Here is a 27,533-nt window from a genome sequence, read left to right as displayed (position 1 = left end):
GACTTTTCCTGTAGGGCAACTGAATACCTCCCCTGACACACACCATGAAGCCATGGTGTGAAAAGAATTCAGTCAAGTCCTCGTTCTTATAGCCAAAAATCTACATAAAAATAGTCCCCCACAAACTTTCTTTATTGACAGTCACTGATAAGAAAGGAGCCTCATACAGGAGGCAATATGTCTCTCTAACAGCAGACTCAGGAAGATGTTATCTACTGGTCTTCTGCTCTGACTTAACAGGCTACTAATATTCTGTATTACCCTTTACCTTGGTTTCTACTAATGTAGGCTCAGGAAATTGAACTGTTTATACAGGAAAATGGCTGTCACTAAAACTAGCTCCAGAGAGAAAAATTCTCACTTGGACAACTTGCTGGAGTCAAGAGCAGGGTCCCCAGAAGAGATTCCTTTTAACTCAACCAGTTAGATGCTAATGCAAATCAAGCCCTTGTAACAGTGCAGATGCATGCTTGATACATTGTTACCACCTATGGGATTGTCTGTGTGTGTGGAAACGGAAAGCGTTGTGGAGAGCACTCTTCTTAGCCTTAGGCTTTGCCTTTACCCTTATGCTTCTATGCATCTTCTCCATTTTTTAAAAAAGTTTCCCCCAAGGAATAAAGATACAGGCAGGAAATTGTGCCTAAGTCAGTCAATTCATTCTAGCCCTCAGATCCCATTCACAAGCTAATTTTCGCTTGTGGTAGAAGCCCTGGTCTGAACCCTGTGCGAGTGCTGAGGCTGGTACTCAGTAGCTTCCCATACACATGTGTTTACTTTCTTTGTTGCAAAGTTTAGCCACTAGGTAAGAAAGTGATAGCTGGGCAGTGGTGGCACATGCCTTTAATCCCAGCACTTGGGAGGCAGAGGCAGGTGGATCTCTGTGAGTTCAAGACCAGACTGGTCTACAAAAGCTAGTTCCAGGAGGCTCCAAAGCTACAGAGAAACCCTATTTCAAAAAACAAAAAAAAAGAAAGTGCTCTTGCCTTGACTGCTGACAGTATGCTGTACAAATTGGACAAGCAGAACATAAAAGAACTGCCAAACTTTGCCAAGACAAGGTGGGACAGCACTTCAGAATATCCTGCTTCACAGAAAAGTCTGTCAGAGCTGGGCAGTGGTGGCGCATGCCTTTAATCCCAGCACTTGGGAGGCAGAGGCAGGCGGATCTCTGTGAGTTCGAGACCAGCCTGATCTACAAGAGCTAGTTCCAGGACAGGCTCCAAAGCCACAGAGAAACCCTGTCTCGAAAAAAAAAAAAGTCTGTCAGATACCCAAACCTATAGATCATAGATGGATACCCCAATGTTGCAGAGGAACCCTGCTTGACTATCGAGACAGCCATCTGTTTCTTTTTTGTTGTTGTTGTTTGTTTTTGTTTTTCGAGACAGGGTTTCTCTGTAGCTTTGGTGTCCGTCCCGGAACTAGCTCTTGTAGATCGGGCTGGCCTTGAACTCCCAGAGATCCACCTGCCTCAGTCTCCAGAGTGCTGGGATTAAAGGCATGTACCACCACCGCCCGGCTTGTTTCTGTTATTTTTCATATTTTTTGGAAGTTGCTTGCTCATACTTTCTATTTACTCAGTTAATATTATTTCCTTCATGGGTCTTTGAGGGAGTTGACTTTATAGTTATAGTTTTTCTAGTTAACAAATTCAGAAAGGAAATGCACTAAAGAAATGTATATAAGGCTGAAAGACATAAAAAGATAGTTTTGGTAATGTAAGTTAGAATAGAAAGTGAATTAGGTACAACTTTTGGACTCACCAAGATAGGATAGATACAGAGTATTTTCTCTGAATTTGTCAGTTGTTAAAGGACTAGACATTGCTGATGTATTTATTGCCTGTATATATTGTATATAATTATTGCTCTTATTGTATATAGTTTTTCTCAGTTATAACCTTTAATTTTTAGACAAAAAGGGAGAAATATGGTGACACCTTGTTTGTACAAATAAAGCTTGCCTGAGGACCTGAGGGTGGAGTTAGTCACTAGTTAACCATAGAGGTCTGGAGGTCTGTACAGATAGACAGGAAGTGATATGACTGGGCAGAGAGAGGAAGTGATAAAGCAGAAGGAGACCGGAACTCAGTCTCTTTGGCTGTGAAGTTGAGTGGGTGAGGTGGCTCTGGTTTGGCTCCTTTGTCTCTCTGACCTCTCAGCATTTTCTCCTATATCTGACTCCGGCCTTTATTATTAAGACCTATTGGGGCTGGAGAGATGGCTCAGAGGTTAAGAGCATTGACTGTTCTTCCAAAGGTCCTGAGTTCAATTCCTAGTAACCACATGGTGGCTCATAACCATCTGTAATGAGATCTGGTGCCCTCTTCTGGTCTGCAGGCATACACACAGACAGAATATTGTATACATAATAAATATAAAAAAGTAAAAAAAAAAAAAAAGACCTATTAGAACTCTTGCTACAGGGCTGGACCGAGCTCCACTTCCCAGTGATTTCTCTGAGCACAATCAGCAAACCATCTTAAGCTTGTGAGGGTCTTCATCAAATCCTTAAAAGTCCTCCCACTGCCCTGGATGGGCCCACAGTTCTTAGACCTTTTCTTTTCTGCTTTTTTTTTTTTTTTTTGAGACAGGTTTCTCTATGGTTTTGGAGCCTGTCCTGAAACTAGCTCTTGTAGACCAGGCTGGTCTCAAACTCACAGAGATCCGCCTGCCTCTGCCTCCCGAGTGCTGGGATTAAAGGCGTGCGCCACCACCGCCCGGCTTGCTTTTAAAATATTAGTTATGGAGCTGGAGAGATGGATCAGCAGTTAAGAGCACTGGCTGCTCTTCCAGAGGATCTGCGTTCAATTCCCAGCAACCACACAGGAGTTCACAACTGTCTTTAACACCAGTTTCAGGGACCCAGCCAGGACAAGCTCATTAGAGCCTGAGTCTCTGTCGTTTACCCTGAGGCAGTTCCTTGCTCCCATAAAGACCATAGACAGACTACCCAGGTACCACCCAGAAACAGACCATCCAAAGGAAATTCCTAATGTTCCAATCAATGTAGATAGGATCACCTGCCAGTACACACCTGCTAATGTAACTTTCCTGGTTTTTGCCTTTAAATAATGCCCTCTAGGAGGGCGAGTACCTCCTCTTGCCAGCATCACTTGCTTTGAGGAGGTCCCTGCCAGCTTTTATTGTGCCCAAAATAAACCTTGCTTTTGCATTTCAATGAGTCTGTCTCCCTGGTAGTTTTCTTGGGTCCCCATGGACTGGGCATAACAACACAAACATTCATGCAGGCAAAAGACCAATGCACATAAAATAAAAATAAATTTTTTTTTTTTTTTGGTTTTTCGAGACAGGGTTTCTCTGTAGCTTTGGAGCCTGTCCTGGCACTCGCTCTGTAGACCAGGCTGGCCTCAAACTCACAGAGATCCGCCTGCCCCTGTCTCCCAAGTGCTGGGATTAAAGGCGTGTGCCACCACCGCCCAGCAATAAAAATAAATTTTTAAAAAAGCAAATAAGCATGTTTTTAAAAAATAAAATACTAGTTATGTGGATGGAGTGTGTAGACGTACACCTTTAGTTCTAGCACTCAGGACGCAGAGGCAGGCAGGTCTCTGTGAGTTCTAGGACAGCCAGAGAAACCCTGCCTCAAAAAATGAAGACAAAAGCACCACCAACAAAAGCCTAGTTATTTATATTCATGTGTCCATATTACAGCAGAAATACAGAGGTCGGAGTATGGCTTGGTACCGAATCCATTACCCACTGAGCCTTGTTGACAGCTCTCTCTTCTCTTAAACCCATATACCTTCTCCTCATGCAGCATTCAGCTGACGACCTTACTTCCTGTGGGGCCCAGAGTAGCTTGGCCACACTGAGATTCAGTTTGCTGGCAGGCATCACTGAGTTCCGGGAAAAGCTATAAAATGGCACCTCCCAGGCCAGTATCTAAGTACCTGGCATTCCAAACACCCCAATCATCACATGAGATTAGATAAGATCATCAGACGTCCTTGACCCCAGCAGGCACCTATCCCCACCTCTCCCCAAGACACCCCTAGACAAATGTCAGCCAATCAAGGTTTTGAATTCTGAAAATCTTCTCACCTTCAACCTCTCCTATGATATAAACCCTACCCCGCCCGGGCTGGACACTCTCAACTGCTGTGCCGGACAGATGGAGAGTCCAAGCTGGAACTTGAGTAAAGGCTCTTTAATTTTGCATACAGATTCGGTCTTTGTGGGGCGGGGTTTCCTGGGATCTGAGCATAACACTTCCTGGGTCACTGCTCCGCCACTCAATCTCCTAGCCCTGGCCCATCCCCTTGTCCTGTCCTCCGAGTACCGTGACAGAACAAGCAGTCCATGTCCCCATCTGAGGTCAGCCTCCCCACTTAGGCCTGGACCACAGTCCCTCATAACTCAAGGGTGACTCAGCAAGGCTTACTCCCTTCTACAACATATAGGAGGGAGTGTGCACAAACACCTACACATATTTGTCCACACATTTGTGTATATGTATCCAAGCAAACCACATGCACACCCTATGCTTACACACACAGAAAAACAAGCAGAGGCAGATACTCACCCAGAATTCACTAGGATACATCACACGAATCCTCTGACCCCAACAGGAGCCTCTGAAGTGTGCTCTGGCATCAGCTCTGCTACAGATGAAGGGCGTCCAGTCATGGTCCCACAGCCGCAGGAGCCTCAGCTGTGATGGGACCAGAAAGCAGGGGTGAGGCTGCAGCGCCACACTCGCCACAGCACTCTCCCCCGGAGCTGGCACCAGAGGGAGTTCTGTCAGCTCAGTGTCTTCTGGAGGACCAAGAAGTATGGAGGACTGGACATGGTGTTCTGATCTGGGGAAGCCAGTAGGAACTGAGAGGCCCTTGTAAGGCCAGCATGGCTTCCCTGGGTGACTTGGATTTGAAAGAGACTATTAAGATGGTAATGCCTGATGGTGTCAACAGGAGTGGCCATGGGGACATAGTTGAGAACAGCACAAGCTGAAGCAAAGAACCTTAGGGCCAGGAGGACTAGAGACACCTAGACTCCTGTGACTGAGAGCCAGCTGGGGTTCTGTAATTGACTTGATGCCTGGCAGCCTCGGTAGTAACTACGAGCCTGCTTTCCTGGGTTCTCAGGCCTGAGGCCTGTCAAAGGGACCAGGTAAGTCAGGTTACAATGATGTCTACTCTTGATGGAAGTCCTTGGGGTACTCCTTCCCTAGAACCCCTCAAGCTTTCCAATGTTTGTCTTAGTCTATGCACTCCTTGAAAGAGAAAGTCAGGCACAGCCCTCAGGCTGGACTGTTCCTAAATTTCCTCCTGTCCCTTACTAAGCCAGGAAAGGAACTTTTGTCTGCACAACACGACAGTCCGGTTGTGAATTTCTGGAGTTTAGTCCCCGCCCAGAAGGAGACTGAGATATGTTAATAACAGTCATTACAAAAATGAAGTTTTGGTCAGTAAAAGAGGCTTGTTGGGGCTGGAGAGATGGCTCGATGGTTAAGAGCACCACCTCCTCTTCTAAAGGTCCTGAGTTCAATTCCCAGCAACCACATGGTGGCTCACAACCATCTATATTGAGATCTGGTGCCCTCTTCTGGCCTGCAGGCAGAGCACTGAGAATACTGTGTACATAATAAATAAATCAATCTTTTTTTTTAAAAAAAAAAAAGAGGCTTGTTTACATAAACGAGTGATAGAACCCTCAGTTGTTGCTGCAGTGAAATCCTGAGGAAATGCCCTGTGGACCCCTCCTGACCAGCCTGGCAAGAACTTGAAATCACCTCTGGAGACAAACATATTTCTTTTATATCGGAAACTGGTTCCGAGCCGCACAAGCTTGGTTACCCGTGACCCCGTGAAGCGGAAGAGAGAACTCTCCACAGAGGTGTCCTCTGACCTCCACAAGTGTTGTGGCATGTGTGGTGCTCCCCCCTTGTTATTAACTATAATTTAAAAGTTTGCTTCCTTATTAATGCCAATCTAAGGGTCCAGAAGGCATTGGAGCATTTTATTATCTTGCCCAGAATCTGGAGTGTTTAGTCCTCAGTCCTATCAGGCTATACTTCAAGATTAAGATAATCTAAATTGAAAAAATGTTGTGGACACAAGGGAGGTGGGAATAAGTTTTATTACGATAATTGTTTGATTGGAACCTCCATCTCATCCCTTCATGGGCCAGAAAATCCCTTCCTTTTCTCTCTGTCTCCAAACCCCGCCTGCTCAGAGAGCCTCCAAATAAAGGAAAGGTGTCCACATTCCTGGCGACTTCTGCAATTCTCTCCCCTGATGCCACCAGCAACCCAAATTCCCTGCCTAACTGCTTAGCTTTTGACCACACTTGGGCACAAACACAGCTGGTGGCAGACACTTTATCACCCCTTGCCTACAACCTATAAAGTCTCCCTGCTTTTGTTCAGGGGATGCAGCTTCTCTGACCTCCATCTCTGGGACTAGAAAACGTGCCTGGTAGTGGCTTTGCTCAAATAAACTTGTCTTTATATGACGTGGGATTCCCCTCCGTATGCTGTGAATATCATTGGTTAATAAAGGAACTGCATTGGGCCTATAGCAGAGCTATAGGGAAACAGCTCGGCAGGGAAAACTAAACAGAATGCTGGGAGAAAGGAGACTTTCAGAAAGAAGCCATGTAGGGCCACCGGAGCCAGACAGAACTTTAGCTGGTAAGACAGCCATGTGGCAAAATACAGATAAATAGAAATGGGTTAAATTAATATGTAAGAGTTACCCAATAAGAAGCTAGAGCTAATGGGCTAAGCAGTGCTATTTAATTAATACGGTTTTTGTGTACTTATTTTGGGGCTAAGCGGCTGGGAACTAACAAACATCTCTCCTCCAACAAATTGGCACACCAACGTGGCCAACTAAATCCATATATTCCCAAATATTGTTTACATTTAAAGGGGGATATGCTATAGAGATTTGCATTGGTATGGCTCTTGCTTTATGCACACAAATTTAAGGTCAACTTTGTTATACTGTGTATATTGATTTTTGCTCTTGATTAAGGTATTGTGTTTGTGCAGCTCATTTAAAAATGTAATGTATAATTAAGAAATATAGGTTAATAGGTAATCATCTATTTTCTAGATGTACAGAGACGTATTTCAGATAGGTATTCTTCAAATCTTTGAAAGACCACAGAATATGGCATTTAAAATGTTTTAAGAACTTAGGACTTTTCATGACAATGAGACACGTCTGCTCTTGGCAGCACTAATTACTTCAAAAGGAAGATGGGCATCAAAGAGGCTCCTTATGGAGTTTGCTAGCCATTTGGGCAAGAAATTGCTCTTGCCTAGACTGCTTGGTGAACCCACAGAGAAATGACTGCTAAATTTGTCTGTAGGTGAAACCGTCCTTCGGGGTTCCTGCTTCATAAAAGAGTCTACTAGACATTCTTTAGGACACAGAAAAAAGTGACTGACAAAGAGCCAATATAGGCAGTGGGTGCCCAGCCTGGGGTACGCTGCAGGGGTGCCAGGAGCTTTGGCACCAAGACACGGAACAATAACAACAATACCACAGATCGGCCTCCAAGGCAGGAATGGGGGTCTGTCCCAGCTCAGGTGACCTGTTGTACTTACGGACCCCTGTGAGGATTCGGGGACGACTTCTGTGGCTAGCACTGCTGATCCCCTAGCCAGACAGGTTGCCCACTGCCTTAGAGATTCAGAATGCCCTAATTTTCACCAGGGCGTTTTTAGGTTTGATGTGTAGACCTCCTTTTATAAGAACAGTCGGAGCATGCGGTTGGCTGCTCCCTTTCCTTTCATGACATTTGCTCCACGCCCATGCCAGTCCAGCCACTCCCATACGGCCCAGGCTTGCTGAACAGCTGGCCTTAGGAACTCCTGTAGCCGGAGGGTTTCTGTTGCTCTGCCTCTCCAACAGGCGTCAGCGGCAGCAGTGATGTAATATCACTATTTTCCCAAGAAAGTGGGCTTCCTCTAAGAGCAGTATGGGTTAGCAGGCTACGGAAAGACCAGTGAGCTAGAGACAGGTAAGACAGGAGCCTGTCATGTGCTTCTGCACCCCAAGACAGGCCTGGTCTAATTATATTGAAAAGAGGGAGCTGTTGGGGGCTGCACACCCCTGGCCCCTTGACTTTCTTTGCCTGCCTCAGACCCTTTGCCTGCTGGAGTGAACTGAGCAAAATAACTTGTTTACCTGTGCCTGCAGCTGCTCTGAGCACGAGACCTTGATGGCAGGAGAGTGGTTTCTGGTGGGCCGGCAACTGAAAGACCCTGAGAGCTGGAGCGTGGCCAGAGCCTATGTAAACTGCCCCTGAGCACAATAAAGTTGGCGTTCTTGTATCAAGGGTGGCCCGTGGCCCCTGTGTCTGTCTCTGTCTGTGTGTCTTTGTGTTTTTAAGTCTCCAGCCCTTTTCCCAGCTCGCAGACTGACCTGTAGTGGCACGGGTACTACACTTCTGCCTCCTGAGTGCTGGGATTAAAGCTGTGCAACACCACTGCCCCTTCCCTTACAGAAAGCCCTGATCAGGTCCAGTATGCTGGCTGTGTTCAGTTTACTTCTTTCTCCCTGCTGTAGACTCTTGCTGATGTCTCTGGCTGTTTTCTCTCTCTCATCTCCAGTAAAAACCTCTCCTTTAGCTGGGCGGTGGTGGTGCACACCTTTAATCCCAGTGCTCGGGAGGCAGAGGCAGGTAGATCTCTGTAAATTCAAGGCCAGCCTGGTCTACAAAGTGAGTTCCAGGACAGCTAGGGCTGCTACTCAGAGAAATCCTGTCTCGGAAAAAGAAAAAAAAAAGAAAAACAAACAAAAATCTTACAAAACCTTCTCCCTTAACCATGCCATGGAGCAGTCATGGTGTGAGTTTATACAGGTTATCTTTGTTATTTTCCCACCACACAGGCCAGGTTAGCTAGCCTGTGAGCTTCTGGGTTCTTCTGTCTCCACCTCCCACTTCTCCTCAGTGCTGGGAGTATAGCCACTCATGTTATACATCCCACTGTTATGTGGATTCTGGGGATTCAGAACTTGGGTACTCCCGCTTGTGTGACAAGAGTGTCACTCTGAGATTGAGTCCCATCCTATCCCCAGTCCAGCATTGGAGACTGGGAGGTCACATGTGCGCGCGCACACACACACAAACACCTCTCCCTTTAGAGATGGTGGTGGCCCAGGCTGGACAAATACTGAGGCAAAGCCCTCTAGCAGACAGAGCCCAGATCTAAATGCACCTCCAGGCTCTGGGGAGTTTCCACCATCTTTCTGCTTCCTCCCCATGACCTACAGGAGTGGTGGCGTGTTGAAGGGGGAGGTCACAGGTGGGAAGAAGCCCTTCCCAATCTTAGTGTGTGGTGTCTGTCCTCTCAGGATGAAGTAGAGCTCTTCCCTGAACCTACCCCACAACACTCCTTGAGTGAGTCTGAAGGCAGGACTGTTGGGGTTAACAAGGTCCAGAGACCCAGCTCTCTTTGGAGTGCTGGATTCTACCCAGCCAAGTGCCAGGCCTATGGATGCTTGGTTCTGCAACTCAGTGGGGCTCTTTATTGCTGGGGCTTAGAGAGGGGCTGACAACAGACTCCCGAGGAAGAATCCATTCTCTGGCTTCAGGGCTGGCCAGGGCTGGTTGCTGTTGCTGTGAGACACTATCTTCTGGGAACAGGGTAGCTGCTGGCAACGATACGGGAGGTTCAAGGGAGAAGCGCTGGACAGAAGCCCTCTTCAGTTGTTTAAGAGCCAAGGTGTCCTTCTGGGTGTCCTCTGCCTCCTCCCTGGTGACCCCTGTTTCCTCCTGGGTGACCCCTGCTTCCTCTTGGATGTCCTCTGCTTCCTCTTGGGTGTCCTCTGCTTCCTTTTGAGAGACTTCAGCTGTCTCCTGGGAGAGTCTAAAGTCCTTCAGAGTGAGCAGAGTTCCCTCCAGGTTCTTGTACAATGAGGAAGGCTGAGACAAAGGGTTGCAGGGCCTGAGGTGAGTGGCTGGCCAGCAGGACTACCTTCAGCCCCAGGAGCAAAGGGGTGAGACTGAGGGCAGGGAGGAGCCAAGGCAAAAGTCTGGCTCTGGGGCTGAGGGGCTCACCAGGTTTTGTAGCTTCTCTTCAAGGGCCAGGTTGTCCTTTTGGTTAGCGTTCAATGCCTCCTGAAGCCTAGGGTAAAGGACAGGCTCCCTGAGCTCCAAGTTCTTTTCCCAGTCAACCCTTCCATACACAGACTTCCTGCATCAGCTCCGTTAGCTGGAGCCTCCTTAGGAGGCTAAGCTTACCCACATCACTGTCGCAGAAGGAACTGTTCCTTTCATATATCATGTATTAGCTGCCTTGTAGACCAGGCTGGCCTCGAAATCACAGAGATCCGCCTGCCTCTGCCTCTCGAGTGCTGGGATTAAAGGCGTGTGCCACCAACACTCGGCTCTTTCTTTCTTTTTTTGTTTGTTTTCGGTTTTATCTTTTTTTGGTTGTTGTAGAGACAAGGTCTCATTATGTAGCCCTGGCTGGCCTAGAACTCACAAGACTCAAACACACAGAGAACTGCCTGCCTCGGCCTCCTGGTGCTGGGATGGAAAAGTATGGGCCACCATGCCCAGCATTCTCGTTTATTTATTTACTTTAAAAAATGTATGTGCACTGGTATTGAGGGTGTCACATCCCCTGGAAGTTACGTCCTCTGGAAGAGCAGTCAGTAGTACTCTTTTTTTAAATATTTATTTATTTATTATGCATACAATGTTCTGTCTGCATGTATGCCTGAAGGCCAGAAGAGGGCACCAGACCTCACTACAGATGGCTGTGAGCCACCATGTGGTTGCTGGGAATTGAACTCAGGACCTTTGGAAGAGCAGGCAATGCTCATAACCACTGAGCCATCTCTCCAGCCCTAGTCAGTCGTACTCTTAACCACTGAGCCATCCCTTACACCACCCAGCACTTTCTATAAGATCTATTTATTTCTACTGGGCGGTGGTGGCTCAGGCCTTTAATCTCAGCACTCAGGAGGTGGAGGCAGGTGGATCTCTATGAGTTCCAGGATAACCAAGGCTACAGAATGAAACCCTGTCTCAACCCCCCGCCAATTTATTTTTGCTTTTGCTCATTTCTAGTTTATAATTATGAATGTTTTGCCTGCTCCTGTGCCTGGGGCCCTCAGAGACCAGAAGAAGTCGTTATGATGACCCTCTGGGACTAGAGTCATATACAGTTGTGAGCGTCTGTGTGGATGCTGGAATCTACACCTGGGTTCTATTTATTTAGAGACAGGGTTTCTCTGTGTAACAGTTGTAGCTGCCCTGGAACTCACTTTGTAGACCAGGCTGGCCTTGAACTCACTGAGATCCACCTGCCTCTGCCTCCCAAGTGGTAGGATTAAAGGTGTGTGCCACCACCGGCCGGCAATTATTTTTATTTCATTTTAAGTAATTAATTTTGAGCCAGACTCTCACATCACCAGGCTAGCCACCAGCTTACTGTAGAGACAAGGATGACCTTGAACTCTTGACCTTCTACTTCCACCCCACCTGCTGAGATCAGGGCTCGCACCACCACCTTTAGTTTAAAGGATACTAGCTTCCTGAAAGGCAAAAGCTCAACCAGCTTAGCTACATCCTCAACCCTTATTTGTTATTTATTCCTACATGGTCTCATGTAGCCCAGGCTACATCTTCTAGAAGGAATGATGTTGAACCCCTGGTCTTCTTGCTTCCACCTCCAAATGCTGGGGTTGCAGTTGTGTGCCCACACCCAACTCTTCTTTAGCAAGAGACAGGCTGCTCATCACCTAGGCTGGGCCATGAGTCCTCAGGTCTCCATGGGGCAGAGCAGAAGACTGGCCATCTCTTTGAGCTGTGTCAGGGCTGGTTCAGGACTCTATGGCAGCGGGTTGGTGAGTTTATGGATCAGTCCTGCCTAAGAGCTTGGTGCCAGCAGCGTGTGAGTGGGAACCTGGATTGCTCGGATCCATGGTTAAAGAAAGGCAGGAAGCCCTGGAGGAGAGGCATCACTTATACCCACTCCGTTACCAGGCAGAAGTGAGCAGCCCCCAGGCTCCGCTGCCTGACATCACAGAACGGAACCCTCCACAGTCAGCTACCTATATCATTCCTTGACAGCTAAAGGTAAGAATCCTCAACATACTAGACTCCTGCCTCACAGCCAAAGCTGTGGTCAGTAACCAGCGGGACAGATCCTGATCCTGTAGGATACTTTTGCTTGGGAGGTGAGGGCCCTGCTGGCAAGCAAGTTATCTAGAGTGGGACAGAATAAAGACAAAAGAGAACACAGGCAGGGGCTTCAGGGCAAGGGAAGACCCGAAGCCACAGTACCAGCCCAAACCAGAGCTGGCTTCACAGTCCTGTCCTGCAAACTTCACCCCACATGTCCCTGAAGCTCACCTATCGCAGTCCTTCTGCAAATCTTGTATCTCCTTTGAAGTCCTCTTAGGGCCCCAGTCTTCCTCACTCATGAACAGGCTCTCCAGGGTCTCAGTGTCCCTGGGGAGGTGAGAGCAGCCCTCAGGGCCTGAAGGTCAGTTGTTAGTTCCCAGTCTGAGACCCAGCTCCATCAGTCACGTGTGGGCCCTTCCTGTGGTTCAGCCCAAAGCTTAAACCTGGCACAGGTGTGAGAGGGTGTGGCGGTGGGGGGAAGGGGTTGTTCTCCCCCTCCCCCAGGTAATACCCACCCACTCACAGAAACACACCCATGCAGGCAGCCTTACGATGATTCAGCATCTTTGGGCTCAGGAGTGTTGAGGAGTGTGAACAGGAATGTGACAGTGGGTTCCGACTGCAGGTCCATCCTTGACTCCAGAGACGGCTTTGCAGAGAAGGTGACTTGGTGACTGAAGTGACATGAGGCTTCCAACCCACAGGTCTAGTCCTCCCTCCCCTCCTTGCCCTTCCCATCTCTCTGCTTTATAGGGATTTGGTCTCTGTGCCCCTCAGCTTATGGGGAGGAAGCAGTGGAAAGGACAAGGCAAATGAGAATTTTTCTCCTAGGAGGCCCTCTGGCTGGAGAAGAACCCAAGATGGTCCAGCAGCTAGAGGCTGCAGCAAGAGGGAGGAACTTGAGGATCGGGACTACAGGTCTTGGCCCAGGCTAAGAAAGAATTTCTGTAGCCCACCTCTCTCCCTTGCCTTCTGTCTTAGGATCAGCAGTAAATGAGGGAGCCCCCAGGGCTTGCTGTCACCTCCACGCTGGGCTCCCTGGAGTCCCCAGGTTCTTCTAGCTGTGGCTCTGGCTCTGGCTCAGCAGGCTGCATTGCTGCTCTCAAGGCCTGCTTGGGATGGGCACTCAATTTGCCTGTGGAAGACTGAGGGAGACAGACCTGCTTGGTGACCCGCTTACCCCAGAACCCCCAGGCTAGTGTTGTTAGACCATGGTCCAGCCAAGATGGTAAAACCCTCAGCAAATACAATACAGGATGCCCAGTGTTGATGGTTAATATTGTCACCTTGACGATCTAGAATCACCTAGGAGACACAACTCCTGGCATATTGCTGAAGAAATTCCTACGTTGGGTAAATTGAGGAAGACCCACCCTAGATATGGCTGTCACCATTCCAGGGGCTGCTGGGGTCCTAGTCAGGATGAAAAGCAGAAAGAGAACTGAGCACTGGCACTCATCTGGCCCTGCAGCGCCAGGCACCGTGCAAAGGCACCGTGCCCAGACTCCTTAAGCTCCTGTTGCCATGACCTCCCCACCATGTTGGACCACATCCTCAAGCTGTGAGCCAAGATGGCCCTTCCTTATTTGAACTGTGTTTGTTAGGTGTCTTGTTGCACGCGGAGAAAAGTGATCAACACATACAGTTTTCAGTTTTTTAAAAAGTTTATTGCCACTGTGCATCTGTGCACGGTCCTCATGTGGAGGTCAGCAGATGGCTCTCAGGAGCCAGTTCTTCTACCTTTGATGTTAAGGAACAAGCCTGGGTTGCCAGCCTTGTCTAGCAGAGGTTTGTACCCACAGTCATCTCAGGATCCCACAGCCTGGCCATCTGCAGGATGTAAATCCAATTACAACCCCAAAGTGAATACTTTAGGCACAGGTGTAGTCTTAGTACATAGTGGGCAGAGGCAGCTGGGTCAAAAATTTAAGACCAGCCAGGCAGTGGTGGTGCATGACTTTAATCCCAGCACTCAGGAGGTGGAGGCAAGAGACAGAGGTAGATGGATTGCTGGGATCGCCACTAAGTCCACCATTGGTTTTGCTTTTGCTCACCTGCAGCTATGGTAAAATCGCCAGGTGAGAAACAGGACATATGAATTTCAGGTACTGAATTTTTATCATGTAAGTGGTACTGGAGATCAAACCCAAGGGTCCACGTGTGCTAGGCAAGCACTCTATCACATCCCAAACACGACAGCATTGCAGGGAATTCACTTACATAAAACTGTGTGTTTGCTCTTGTCTTTGGGAGTCTGCTGTAGCCCAGGCTGATCTCAACTCATCACACATGGAGCATGGCTCCTGTTCCTCCCACCTCTACCTCCAAGCAGGGACTTCACGTGTACAGCTGGCTGATACCTTGTTTTCTACCCCCACCTCATTTCCTCACTCAGAACTATAGGGGTTATTTCTTTTTAACAGAATTGCAAACCTGTCCCCACTGCCATGTGTTGTAGTGGGGTGAACATTAGAATGAACAGATGTTTTCTAGAAATACTTTGACCTTGGAGAAATCCTTGCAGAAAACAGTGGCTATTTTCCATGATTTGTATGTAGAAGTTTTGCTGAAGGAGATTGACACCATCCTATGACTTTGGTCACAAGACACTGATGTGGGATGTCCTTCTGTATATGTGTTGCTTTTATTGGTGGATGAACAAAGCCGTTTGGTCCAATGAGTTAACAGAGTAAAGCCAAGCAAGAAATCAAAACAGAGCTAGAGAGTAGGTAGAGTCAGGAAGATGATTCTGGAACCTTAGTGGTAGGCCTCATCCTCGTGGTGATACAGATTAGTAGAAATGGGTTAATTTAAGATGTAAGAGTTGGTTAATAAGAAGCCTGAGCTAATGTCAGGAGCCAATTTCCTCCTAAAATTATTGCAGGAACCATCACCATGGGGAGTCTGCAGAGAACCCCACACCCATAATTGTGTTAAGAATCGTTCTATTGACAGAGCCTACCCCACACCCAAATTGGCTGTTAATGGAGAGCTATCTGTTAGCGGAACCCACCCCACATTCCAAACTATCTAGAGAACTAGGTGTGTCAACTCGTGACTTCCTGGCCTAGGTGACCTGACCGAAGGTAACCTCCTGGACCATGTGACCAACATCAACCACGTGGCAAGAGCCCAGGCCCCTGTGCCCATCCCCCAACTCCTTACCCTATATAAGCTGTACCCCATCTCTAATAAACGGAGGCTCTGACAAACCTAGCATGGCCTCCTTCCTCTCTCTCAGCTCATATCTTCCAGATAGTGCCTCTCCGGGACCCTGGAATAACTGACTGCAGGGTGGGTTACAACCCCTAGACTGAGTAGCCCACCCAAAGGCAATCAACAAGCTAATAGGAATACGCCTAAACTACTGGCCAAACACTGCTGTAATTAATATAGTTTGTGTGATTATTCAGGTCTCGGTGCCCGGGAAACTAAAGCAGTCTCCATCTACAAGGCACCTGGGGTGAGGCTCCTGTATCTGTGTATTACAAACGATACATAATAAAGGACTAGAGTCATGGGGGCATGGGACACCCCCTTCAGTAAGACATGTGAATTAGATGAGGAACCTTGGCATGAGGAAATACTTTGTGTAGTTTTCAATACACTTTTGTACAGTTGTTTAGGGTTCAGTTCAGAGACTAGACCTTCCTGCTGCCATACAGGCCTTTAGATTTCATCTTGGAGTTCCTTCTTTCTCCAGCCATCCCCAGCTACATAATGCACCCTGACAGTTGTGCTCTTACCCATGAGTGTTCCTACAAGTTCCTCATCCACTGCCAACTTGTTCTGCCCACTTTTCCTGCTGAGCAAGCATCCCTCTCAGGACCCTGTTCATGGTGGTACTGGTGGGCTTACTCTGAGGGTGTTTCTTACTCAGTGTAGCATGAGATGTCCCATCTATTGGGATGGAAGCAGCAGCATTTCCCCAACTTTTCCCCCTCAGCATTAAGTCTGAAGTTACCTGCCACCCCTGTCTCTTTCTTTACTGCCATAATGGTACCCATGAAATGTATTGGCTGATCTCTCAAGAGCATTAACAGTAAAGAAAACCAATGTCAGGTCCTTACATGCTCCAACTGTTTTGTTTTTTGTTCCACCACCACCACCACCTAGTCAGGGTTTTTCTGTATAGCTTTCACTGTCCTGAAACTCCCTCTCTAGACAAGGCTGTCTATCTCTATCTCTACCTCCCGAGTGCTAGGATTAAAGGCATACACCACCACACCTGGCTTTTTTTTTTTTTCCGAGACTGGGTTTCTCTGTACCTTTGAAACCTGTCCTGGAACTAGCTCCTGTAGACCAGGCTGACCTCAAAATCACAGAGATCCGCCTGCCTGTGCCTCCCGAGTGCTGGGATTAAAGGCTGCACCACCACAGCCCAGCTGTTTTTTTTAGATAGGATTTCCCTAGCTCTATTTGTCCTGGAACTCAGTATGTAACACCAGCTGGTCTCAGACTCAGAGATCTGCCTGCCTTTGCCTTTGTAGTGCTAGGATTAAAGCTGTGTGCTACACAGGTGGCCAGTCTTAAATTACAATATGAAGACACACGGTGAGTCTGCAGCATGATGGTGTGGGCAAAGGAGAGGACCCAGTGCATAGTGCTTGCTGTGCGAGCACGAGGACCTGAGTTCAGACTCCAGCACACACCTTAAAATCAGATGCAGTGGCCTGTATCTGCAACCCTAGAACCAGGGAAGTGCTGGGAGAGGTGGATTGGGGTCTTGTTGGCCAGTTAGTTGAACTGAGATGGTATAGAGAAAATGTAATGGCCTATATTTCACCAGAGGATGAGCTGGAATACTCACACTGCACAACAGCCTTAGCAATCACATCTTTGGTCTGCTGCTCAGAGGTGATCAAAGCCCAGCTGCTGGGCAGCATCTTGGAGGGGCTGTTATATCTGAGCCACAGGCTCCTATGCTGGATGGAACTTTCAGAAAAGAGGAACAGGGCTGGAGTGTGGCCAATTCCATATACCTCCCCTGGGAAAGAGGACTTAGCAGCCCTACCAGATCCAAGTCTTCCCTCCTGGGATAGGGGGGCTTGGGCCTTCATTCCAAGAAGCCCAAGCTCAGAGGAACAGGGATCAGTCAGTCATTAGAGGAAAGTCAGGCTGGTAGAGGAGCAGCCCTGGCATTCAGGGCTTCACACCAGCAGCTCTGTCTTCGACTAAATAGGACAGTTTACAAACAGGTAAAAACTATTTAAAAGTTTATTTACATTAAACCTTTCTCCTTGGGCTGCACATTAGTTCCGCAAAGGCCAGACGGGTTTGTAGTAATGGCAGCAATCAGCAGGGTCCAGCTCAGGGTCCACAGGAACCAGCGAGGACAAATTCTTCAGGTGTGCTCCACCCAAAACCATCCTGGTGTAAGAGTGTGCTTGCTTGCAGTTCTCATTCCCCACAGTTTCTCCTCCCATGAACTTGCAAAAATCCAATGGCGTTTGAAACCGTATCTTCTACCAGAGAGGAGTGGTAGGCAGGAGACACTTCCGCAGAGAGACCACAAGACACGCATTTTAACTCCCAGCAACCCCCTCGGAATGGTCTCATGTGAGAGTGTAATAGTCAAGCTCACGGCCTCCAGTGATGCAGCTGTCTGGATCATGGGCAGTAGCAGTAACACCCAGAGCTTTCTAAGTGTAGTTGCAGAGAACCACATCCTCGAGCTGAGACTGTGGCTCATTAGAAGAAAGAGATGTGGGTGAGGAAAGGATGGTCAAAGAGAGACCACAAACCCTGACTTGGTGGCATCTGGAGCCCACACCATGAAGTATGTCCACTGTGCCCCAAGCATCGGTACCTCATTCATCAATGTGTTAACAACAGAACACAGACACGAACAGTTCCTATGTAATAGTCACATGTGTTTAAAAAAAAAAAAACAAAAAAACACCCAACTATGACTCCCTCTGCCTTTTTCATAACCCAGACTCCATGTCCAGCTCCCCAGCCTGTGAGTTCCCTATCAGACTCTATCTATAGAACGCCTTTACTGGTTGGTGGCCAGACTCCAAGCCACCAGAGGGCAACACCAGAGATAGCCCACAGCTGAACCTGTTTCTGACAGTGCGGGCTCAGAGCAGAATGGCTTCTCATCTCCAACACTGTGGAGGTAGACCATCCAGGGTAACTATAGTTACAATATGACAGGGGGCCAGCAACACCTTTCTGGATAACAAGGCCAATAAAGAGGACCTTACAAGTCCTTTCTACTCAAGGGCAATATGCACAAGGAGAGAGAGGTGAGAGCATGGCCGGGGGTACCCCCACTCTATCTCATTCAATCAGAAGATCAAACTTTTCAGCAGCTTCAAACTCAGCATTCATGGCCATAGCCCACTCATCCAGCTCCGATTTCTGGTGGAAAGAAATGAGGGCACATGAGCAGGGAAGGCAGTCATGTCAGCTAGAGCATGTAACTTAGCCACACCCTCAGGGGCCAGAGCTGATCCTGGCCCCAAACATTCCCTGCCTGTACAGTGCACCTGCAGGAGAGACCCTGCCCCTTACTCACCAGGATCTCTGGCACCTTCTTCTTTCGCTTCTCTTTCACAGCTGGAGGAGAGATACCAGGAAGGGTTGTGTCTGGAACCCAGGGCTTCACAGGTACCTTTGGGACTTCAGTTAACTTTGAACACACAACAGGTGAGACTCCAGGCAAGTCTTCAGGTCCCTCAAAGCCAAAGAAGGACCGGCGACCAGGAGTGGAGGTTGAGGCAGAACTGAGGCTCTCCAGCCGACTGTATGATCGTCTGACTTTCTGGGACATTTCCAAGTCTCTGGTGTCTAGCTCTCCCTCCCCAGAGTTAGAGTCAACATTCTGACCGTACAGCACTGGGGTGCTGGTGGGGGTAACAGGGACACTGCAAGTCTTGAAGAGGTCCTCCTTAGTAGGGACCTTGAGAGGAGGGCTGTTTTCTTTTTCCAAGATAAAAGAGATCTGTATCGGGACAGGAGAGAGAACCCCTGTCAGCTAGGGGATTCAGGAAGGGAAAGACTGCGCAGAAGACAGTTCTGTTTCTTGTGTATTTTATGGGGTTGGGGATGGGACACAGGGTCTTGTGTATGTAAGGCAACTGCTGTGCTGAGGAGCTCCACCCCTAGTCCAGGACAGTTTTCCCCCCCTAAGACAGGGTTTCTCTGTGAAACAGTCCTAGCTGTCCTAGAACTCACTTTGTAGACCAGGCTGGCCTCAAACACAGAGATCCGCCTGCCTCTGCCTCGAAAGTGCTGGGATTAAAGGCGTGCGCCGCTGCCGCCCAGCTCAGGACAGATTTTGAGCAATGAATAGTCATGCAGCACATGCTCATAATGCACAAACCCTGGGGTCTACTCCATTGCTGAGAAGAGAAGCATTACCGCTCCTGAGAAGCCGCACACAAGATTCATTACATTCGCTACACTTGCTGCCACAGTCAATGTACCTGGCATAGAGCCACCTACCTCTCCAGCTGACAAAATCCCAGCATACAGGCTTGATGGCCTCCTGTTTTGCCTGCATCCACGCATCTAATCTCACTCACCCTCTATGGGTCAACACCACATAGCTTCTAAAGCGTTTTCCAAAATGTTCACCTCTATACTGGTGACCTGCCCTACACCAGGGAATGTTTTGGGCACTGGGAATCTATCAGGGAAAACGAAAGCAGCATTGGCATCAGTGCCGCCACTGCCTACTGAAAACACAAGACAGAAAACCAGGGGTAGGCATGTTTAAAAAGCAAAACAAGCCGGGTGCTGGTGGTGCACACCTTTAATCCTAACTGACTAAGGTACACTGCAATACCGTCTCTGTACACACAGGCTACCGTGAAGGCTTTGACCCAAGGCCAATGGAGCCATAGCAAAGCTGGTCAGCAAAAACTTAACCTGACAATGTACTTGAGGCTCATGTGTTTGTCACTATACCCCCACTTTCAGTTTAAACAGGTCCTCCTCAGGGAGGCTGTCCTTCACCTGGGATTCAGATTAGCCCAGACTTTCATTTGTAGCTATTCTGCTATAATACCCTTTTTAATTTCTAGTACAGCAATATCGCTATCTATATTATATAGTAACAGGGGCCTGTTACTAGTTAACTCAGTCATGCCACCCAGATGGGGGAAGTTTCTTGAGGATCGGGGTCACCAGCTGACTAGCTAACTGTGTCAATGCCCAGGGTACAGCAGAACCTTGCACACTGGAGGGTCACTGAACTAATGGACACGAACGTGGCACCTAGTTTTCTGGAGGCCACGACCTAGTAAAAGGACAAATCCAACAACACTCATGCTCTAATACAAGGAAGGAGAGTCCCCAAGGAACATTTCAGCTGGCTGTGGTGGCACATGCCTTCAACTCAGCACTTGAAAGCAGAGGCAGGCGATCTCTGTGAACTGAGGCCAGTTTGGTCTAGAGTGAGTTCCTGAACAGCCAGAGCTACATAGAGAAAGTTAACTCGAAAACAAAGAAGCAGGACCGCCCCGACTATTGAATCCCCATTGTCTGCATCCACAAAGCTACCCAGATTGTATTTTTTGAGGCAGGGTCTCTCTATGTAGACCAGGCTGGCCTTGAATTCAGAAGTCCCCACTTTCACAGTACTTATGTTTAGAGAGGGGAAGATGTCAAATGTGTAAACGAGTATCCTATCAGATGTTGATAAAGATACTTCTAGAGAAATGTGTGAGTGAATTAGTAGTCAGGAAGCTCTCTGGGAAGAGTGTGAGAGGACATTTATACAGTCATTATCTTAGTCGGGGCCCTGCCATCTTAACTCACTTTGTAGACCAGGCTGGCCTCAAACCTGCCTCTGCTTCCCAAGTGCTGAGATTAAAGGCGTGCACCACCACCGCCTGGCTCATTTTTAGAGCATTTTCACTATTTTCCTTAAAAGTTGAGTCATAGCTCAGTGGTGGTGGCCAATGCCTTTAATCCCAGCACTCGGGAGGCAGAGGCAGGCAGAGCTCTTAGGACCAGCCTGGTTTATAGCAACTTCCAGTTCAGGACAACAGGTTATGCAGCGAGACCTAAGGTGAAAATTTATGAAGGTCTCAAGAGGCAAACTGTTCTCAGCTGCCTGGGTACAAGTAGTGCTTAATATGTAGCATATCTAACCTTTCTTTCTTTTTGAGACAGGGTTTCTCTGTGTAGCTTTGGAGCCTGTCCTGGAACTCGCTCTGTAGACCAGACTGACCTCTGCTTCCCAAGTGCTGGGGATTAATGGCGTGCACCGCCACCACCTGGCTGTACCCTTATTTCTAACGTGAACTGGATCCCACACAAATAAGGAGATAGAACTGAACTCACCCTAGGACTCCTTCGAAGCGTGTGGGCAGATGGGACCTGTAGGGATAACATCAAGCCGTCAATCAATAGCTATGCCCAGTTTTGACATCTCACTCCCAAATCCCTCTCTCAGTTCCTCACCTCTACTGCGTGAGCCACGATCTTCTTCAAGACGATGGGCTTTCTGACCGGAGCCACATGAGGTGTCTGAAAAGGGGACGAGAGATTACCATAAGCTTTCCATTAATTCAAAGCCCTCTTGGTCAGAACCTGAGGAATTCGGATCGTACCTTCGGCCAAATTTCAGGAAAGATGTTTGGAAGATCTGAGCCAGATTTCCGCTGGAACTTCTTAGAAGACTTAGTAAGTGGGGTCCTGACTCCTGGAAAGGAAACATGTTTAAGGATAAGCAAAAAAACTTGGTTCGAGTTAAAATAAGACAACAATCAAACGAAGCAAGATGTTTGACGAGTTCGGGAAAGCGGGCGTCTTCCAAGGGGAGCTAAGCTTCGTTCCCCAAACGACGCGGCCCTACCGCTCTCGCGCGCCCTCCGCTCACCCGACCGCTGGGCGGCCCCTCCGGACCGAGTTCGCCGCTCCGACATGCCCACGATCCGGCTCAGTCTCCGCCGCAGTTGCCAACCTACGCTCGCGCCGACCGGGAAGCTTGTGTCCACAAACGTTCAAATTACCCGCCTAAAGAGGAAGGAAGCGGAAGTGACGCAAGAAGGCAGGCCCTTGGACAACCTCTTTGTCGTCAAACGTTTACGCCTTGCGTAAGGCCGAGGCGTGGCCTGGAGGCGCTGTGGCGTCATCAGCGTGCGCCGCACCCGGAAGAGACGTGGCAGCGGAGGGATAATCAGAGCGGCCGGAGCCGAAGGGAGCAGCGATTCAGCTACCGGAGTGGGTCAACACAGTCTCCGACCTTCCACGCTTCCCACCACCCTACGCAACTCGTCGCGACCGGTATCGCGGAGGTTCTCTGAGACCCAGAATGGGGTCTGCCTGATGGGGGCGGGGCCAAGAGGGGGTGGGGTCTTGGGGGCGGGGTTGGTGATTTTGGAGTTCTTGATGGAGAAATCGTCCGCCTAGGGGTTGGGTCGTGATGGAATGAGGGGTCGCCTGTGGTAAGGTCTGTGTAGGGGGCGTGGCTTTCCTCGTACTGAAGCCGTTTGGACTGGTGTGGAACTGGTCTGGGGGATTTAAAAAAGAAACCAACTGGGTTGGTGAGAACAAAGTGGCAGTCATCAGAACCTGGTTTCCTGCTAACTCAGACCGTCTCCCTAGGATCAATCATGGGACTTTGCAAGTGTCCCAAGAGGAAGGTGACAAACCTGTTTTGCTTCGAACACCGAGTCAACGTCTGCGAGCACTGTCTGGTAGCCAATCACGCCAAGGTGGGTCGTTTGGAGCAGTGGCTGAGCAGGGCACTGGGTGGGCAGGCAAGATGGGCTCCTTCCAAATCCATGAGGTACTCTCGCTAGGTTGTAAGCTAACCAAGGGCAAGTTCTCTCTGCTGGGCCTTCATAGGTGTTCAGTTCATGCTCACTGGCTAAACAGAAAAACAAGGCAGGAGCCTGGACACCAGTTGTGCCATCTCTCTCCCACTCCAGTGCATCGTGCAGTCCTACTTGCAGTGGCTACAAGATAGTGACTACAACCCCAACTGCCGCCTGTGCAGCACTCCCCTGGCCAGTCGAGAGACAACCCGTCTTGTCTGCTATGGTGAGGCTTGGGCACTGGGAAGGGGTCTGGGCAGCTCCGGGGTCCAGCTTAGGCACTGGTCTGCTAGCACCCTTCTAGCAGTAAGACAGTGAGTCTCTCAAGCCTGGAGGCTAGAGCCTCAGATCCCGATCCTGTTAGGTGCTTCCCTGCTTTGTAAGCCTAGGCAAGCCTTTTCCTTTCTCCTCTTCCTGCTCTGCCAGTCTTTGAGAGCTGGAGATGACTGTGAGCAAGATTCACTGTTCAGGAACGTTACTGACTCCAAGACTGAACAGAGAGGAAGCGCCTCCCACGTTACAGTTAGAGGGAGTCAGTAGCCACAGCCAAGTGTAAAAGCCTCAGCTTAAGTCTTTCAAGATGCTGGTGCAAAGGGGGAAGCTTTTTACCTTGTTTTCCCATGAAACTGTGTGTATACCCATACAAAGGTGCACTTTAATACTCATGGGAGAGATAGTGGTAACGAGTGTATATGAACACATGTACTGTAGAGTGCATGGTGACATGAATGTATATGAACACGTGTACTGTAGAGTGCATGATGACATGAGTGTATATGAACACGTGTACCGTAGAGTGCATGGTGACATGAATGTATATGAACACATGTACTGTAGAGTGCATGGTGACATGAATGTATATGAACACGTGTACTGTAGAGTGCATGATGACATGAGTGTATATGAACACGTGTACCGTAGAGTGCATGATGACATGAGTGTATATGAACACGTGTACCGTAGAGTGCATGGTGACATGAATGTATATGAACACGTGTACCGTAGAGTGCATGGTGACATGAATGTATATGAACACGTGTACCGTAGAGTACATGGTGACATGAATGTATATGAACACGTGTACTGTAGAGTGCATGATGACATGAATGTATATGAACACGTGTACTGTAGAGTGCATGGTGACATGAATGTATATGAACACGTGTACTGTAGAGTGCATGATGACATGAGGGTGATGGATTCTGAGTATCAGCTGACATGAATGTACAGATGTGTATACCTTACATGAGTGACATCCAGTGTAGGTTGAGGGAATTGTTCTTGGGTTTGCTTATATTTTTATGAGTATGTATATATTTGTGCCTCTGGATATATGTATGAATCTGTGCGTATGTCTGGAAGCTTTCCTGAAAGTATTCTTGTACGTAGTGTTCTCTTTCTTTCTTTCTTTCTTTCTTTCTTTCTTTTTTATCTCACGGGGATGACCTTGACCTCTTGATCCTCCTGCCTTCAACTCCCAAGTGCTAGGTTTATTAGCCCAAGGAGTGTGATGAGTTCAGGCCCAGAGAAGACTCTTTGATATGGTAGATGGCATTTTCTTCCCAGCCACACCTTCTCCTTATGGACTGACCAAGTCTAATCTACTGTGATTTAGTACAATGATATTCACAAGAAGGCTGAATGAAGTCTTAGAGACCAGGGGTGAGGAGAAAAAAGAATGGCCCTGGGTATCCACATATATGCCCATTCATTCCTGCAATGAGCTGGCAGGGGCAGGGCAGGGGGCGTTGTAGGCCTAGGCTAAGAGCCCAGAGTTGTCTTTATCTTTATTTTCCTTCTTATTTCATGGGTCCTAAGATCTCTTCCACTGGGCCTGCATCAATGAACGTGCTGCTCAGCTACCACGAAACACGGCTCCTGCGGGTTACCAGTGCCCCAGCTGTAATGGCCCCATTTTCCCCCCAGCCAACCTAGCTGGCCCTGTGGCTTCAGCGCTGAGAGAAAAGCTAGCCACGGTCAACTGGGCCCGGGCAGGACTGGGCCTTCCTCTGGTGAGAGTTCCTCTGCCTGTCTGGTCATCTGTTTGCCCTGACCCCCACCTGAGCCAGATTGGATGGGTGAGCAGCAGAAGTAGCCAGGCTGCTAACTTAGATTCCTTTCTCCAGATCGATGAGGCGATAAGCCCAGAGCCTGAGCCCCTCAATTCCTCAGACTTCTCTGACTGGTCCAGCTTTAATGGTAAGTGGTGAACTCCATCTGCTATCTGGGCCTTGCCTCCCTGCTCCACTGACAGTTCTTTCTCCATCCACAGCTACCAACCCCCCCGTGCAAGAAGAGATAGACAGCACGTCTGTTGCTCCAGCTTTCTACAGCCAGGTTCCCCACTCCCCTTCTTCCCCAAGCCACCCCGAGCAGCACACCGTCATACACATGGGTGGTACTGAGGCCCCGACACACGGTGAGCTGGGGAATTTCCGCAGTCAGAGAATGGAAAAGTATGGGTGATTTGTGTGGGGAGAGCTCAGGAGCCCCAAGTGGAATGGCTCTTCCTCACTCCAAGGACAGATATTGCCTCCTCACAATTTCCAAGATTGTTGGCTGAGGTTTTCTGTCTCACCAAGTCCCACATCCGTTTAGTCCAAAGAAACACACAGAGGTCTACATTAATGATAAACTGATTAGCCTATTAGGTCAGGCTTCTTATTAATTTCTATAAGTTATATTAGTCTATAATATTTGTCTGTGTTAGCCACGTGGCTTGGCACCTTTTTTGGCAAGGCAGTCACATCTTGCTTGCTCTGTGTCTGGCTTCCTTTCTGGGTGACGACTGCAGACTGAAACTTCCATCTTCCCAGAATTCTCATTGCCCTACCTATACTTCCTGCCTGGCTATTGGCCAATCAGCATTTTATTAAAAATAATATAAGTGACAGGATAAAAGACTATTGTCCCACAGCACAAGATGCTCTGTTAGGTTGGGAGGGCAGGAGATTCTTTATCCCACCTCCACGCATGCCACAGGGCCAGTTTGTCTGAGCCTGTTCATGTTGGTGTTTCTATCCCTATAGCCCCAAGGAAGGTATATGACACACGGGATGATGACCGAACAGCAGGACTCCATGGAGATTGTGATGACGACAAATATCGCCGCCGGCCTGCTCTGGGCTGGCTGGCCCAACTTCTCAGGTACATGGAGACATGCAGGATGAGTGTCAGAAAGGAGAGGCCCCATGGTGGACAATTTACTGACAGTAGGCTTGTTCTGGGCACTGGCAGGATCCAGTGCCAGGGCCACAATGAGGTCCTGGCTGGCAGGCAGGCTTACTATGCATGTCCTTTTCAGGGGCTGTGCCCTTTGAAATTGGACTCTGAGGCCCCGTCCTGCTGTGATGTCACCTGATTTTTATTAGTCTCCTTCATGTTCAAGTTTCCAGGACAATTTGTGTGTTACTGGCTCAAGTTTCATAATAACCCCAGATGATGGCCAGTGCAGGGGAACAGGGGTGATCACTCCCAGTGCACAGATAAGGAAATTAAGGCCTAAAGATAGTGGCTAAGACTTCTCTCTGTGCCAGGGCAGGGTCCTAGGGCCTCACCTGACTTTTGCTCATTCTTCTCAGGAGCAGGGCCGGGTCCCGGAAGCGGCCACTGACTCTGCTCCAGCGGGCAGGGCTCTTGCTCCTGCTGGGGCTGCTGGGCTTCCTGGCACTCCTTGCCCTTATGTCTCGCCTTGGCCGGGCTGCAGCTGACAGTGATCCCAATCTGGACCCACTCATGAACCCTCACATCCGTGTAGGTCCTTCCTGAGCATGTGCTTGTCTGGGCCAGCTTAGGACCCGAAGTCCTGGGGAGAGAAGGTCGGGGAGGCCTGGGGGCTTTTCTCTCTACTCCTTTTCCTCAGTCCTGAGACACTACAATCCCCTGGACCAAGTCAGCTGGAGGCTGAGGCTGCAGGCCAGGTCTGTAGCCCTGTTGGTCGTTTTGGTCTTCACTTGCTGGTTCCTGGGTCTCCAGCCTCCTACTTAACCCTCAACGGAGCAGACAGGTGCAAATAAACAACAGACTTTATTAAAACACCTGAAGCAGCTTTTTCCATCTCCCTTCTCAGCCCTGTCCCCAATCCCCAGGCCTCAGTGGTTCTCCTCTCGGTAATTGATGGCCAGAAACTCCAGGGACATGCGGTTGAAGAACATGACTCCATTGAGTACTGGGTGGAGGAGAGAGCCCATCAGCTCAACAGTTTTATCCCCTCCTTGACACTTCTCAGGGTTTCAAAACTCCCCCTCCTTGTAAGCACACCTCCCCACTCACTCAGGATGATCAGAGCAAAGCAGCGAAGAAACTTGTCACTAGTCATCTCTGCGTAGAGTGACCCCATGGCAGCCCAGCAGATGCTGATCACCTGGGAGAACTGGGAGAGGGGTCCAGTGGGAGAGCGGCCCCTAACGTAGACACTTTCATCAGCCCCTTTGCTTTCCCCAGCCCTCGAGCCCCTCCCCAGACCTACTATCAGGACAACCGTGTATCGGAAGCTCATGCGGTCGTAGTGGTGGCTGACACAGAAGTTGTGAACATCACTAGCAAATACACCCATGTGTAGGAAGAAGAGCATTAATGCAGCTACGGTGAGCATCATGCCTGGAGGGAAGAAGAATACGGCTATTCGGTCCCGCCATCTCAT

At 48.8% G+C, this 27,533-nt stretch overlaps 3 protein-coding genes across 8 annotated transcripts in view; 1 reads left to right on the top strand and 2 right to left on the bottom strand.

Annotated features, from left to right (window-relative positions):
• Positions 1–22,075, bottom strand: part of LOC142850117 (sororin-like) — a 92,098-nt gene extending 70,023 nt beyond the window's left edge. The window contains exons 1-6 of one of the 2 annotated variants that reach the window (XR_012910654.1): positions 21,952–22,075; positions 21,683–21,774; positions 21,534–21,599; positions 21,414–21,449; positions 18,640–19,065; positions 17,987–18,482 (exon numbers count right to left, since the gene is read on the bottom strand). Coding sequence is in view for 1 of the 2 variants with exons in the window: in XM_075973236.1 (XP_075829351.1) it covers positions 18,402–18,482; positions 18,640–19,065; positions 21,414–21,449; positions 21,534–21,599; positions 21,683–21,774; positions 21,952–21,997 (747 nt within the window). In the remaining variant the exon portion in view is untranslated. Of the gene's footprint in view, positions 1–17,337; positions 18,483–18,639; positions 19,066–21,413; positions 21,450–21,533; positions 21,600–21,682; positions 21,775–21,951 lie in introns of those variants that run through there. The other variant, XM_075973236.1, reaches the window with a different exon arrangement.
• A 140-nt stretch (positions 22,076–22,215) lies between these two features.
• On the top strand, positions 22,216–26,922 carry Zfpl1 (zinc finger protein like 1). Of its 4 annotated transcripts, none has more exons than XM_075973223.1 (8): positions 22,216–22,369; positions 22,680–22,789; positions 23,006–23,117; positions 24,710–24,903; positions 25,018–25,090; positions 25,164–25,310; positions 25,921–26,038; positions 26,473–26,922. In XM_075973223.1, exons 2-8 carry the CDS (start codon positions 22,688–22,690, stop codon positions 26,657–26,659), a joined length of 933 nt encoding a protein of 310 aa, XP_075829338.1. In that variant the 5' UTR covers positions 22,216–22,369; positions 22,680–22,687; the 3' UTR covers positions 26,660–26,922. The 4 variants fall into 4 exon arrangements, with proteins under 4 accessions (XP_075829338.1, XP_075829339.1, XP_075829340.1 ...); XM_075973224.1 differs by having other exon boundaries at positions 22,224–22,358; positions 26,473–26,921; XM_075973225.1 differs by lacking the exon at positions 22,216–22,369 and adding an exon at positions 22,446–22,524 and having other exon boundaries at positions 26,473–26,808.
• Catsperh (catsper channel auxiliary subunit eta) lies at positions 26,922–27,533 on the bottom strand. Of its 2 annotated transcripts, none has more exons than XM_075973227.1 (3): positions 27,360–27,533; positions 27,164–27,263; positions 26,922–27,059 (listed from the first exon to the last, which is right to left on the bottom strand). In XM_075973227.1, the coding sequence occupies exons 1-3, from the start codon at positions 27,531–27,533 to the stop codon at positions 26,983–26,985; spliced, it is 351 nt and encodes a 116-aa protein (XP_075829342.1). In that variant the 3' UTR covers positions 26,922–26,982. The 2 variants fall into 2 exon arrangements, with proteins under 2 accessions (XP_075829342.1, XP_075829343.1); XM_075973228.1 differs by having other exon boundaries at positions 27,196–27,263.

Source organism: Microtus pennsylvanicus, chromosome 5 (assembly GCF_037038515.1).
Source record: "Microtus pennsylvanicus isolate mMicPen1 chromosome 5, mMicPen1.hap1, whole genome shotgun sequence".
Classification (NCBI taxonomy): Eukaryota; Metazoa; Chordata; class Mammalia; order Rodentia; family Cricetidae; genus Microtus; species Microtus pennsylvanicus.
The sequence above is the reverse complement of the archived record's forward strand: the minus strand, read 5'-3'. Positions and strand labels throughout refer to the sequence as shown.

What these genes read in the sequence shown, in the direction of transcription:
- Catsperh (XM_075973227.1), bottom strand. Translation starts at nt 27,533, where the DNA reads ATGAGATGGCGGGACCGAATAGCCGTATTCTTCTTCCCTCCAGGCATG. An exon ending in GATACACGGTTGTCCTGATA is followed by an intron (nt 27,264 to 27,359) that starts GTAGGTCTGGGG and finishes CCCCTCTCCCAG; the next exon opens with TTCTCCCAGGTGATCAGCAT. An exon ending in CTTTGCTCTGATCATCCTGA is followed by an intron (nt 27,060 to 27,163) that starts GTGAGTGGGGAG and finishes TCCTCCACCCAG; the next exon opens with TACTCAATGGAGTCATGTTC.
- Zfpl1 (XM_075973223.1), top strand. Translation starts at nt 22,688, where the DNA reads ATGGGACTTTGCAAGTGTCCCAAGAGGAAGGTGACAAACCTGTTTTGC. An exon ending in TGGTAGCCAATCACGCCAAG is followed by an intron (nt 22,790 to 23,005) that starts GTGGGTCGTTTG and finishes CTCCCACTCCAG; the next exon opens with TGCATCGTGCAGTCCTACTT. An exon ending in TGGCTGGCCCAACTTCTCAG is followed by an intron (nt 26,039 to 26,472) that starts GTACATGGAGAC and finishes CATTCTTCTCAG; the next exon opens with GAGCAGGGCCGGGTCCCGGA.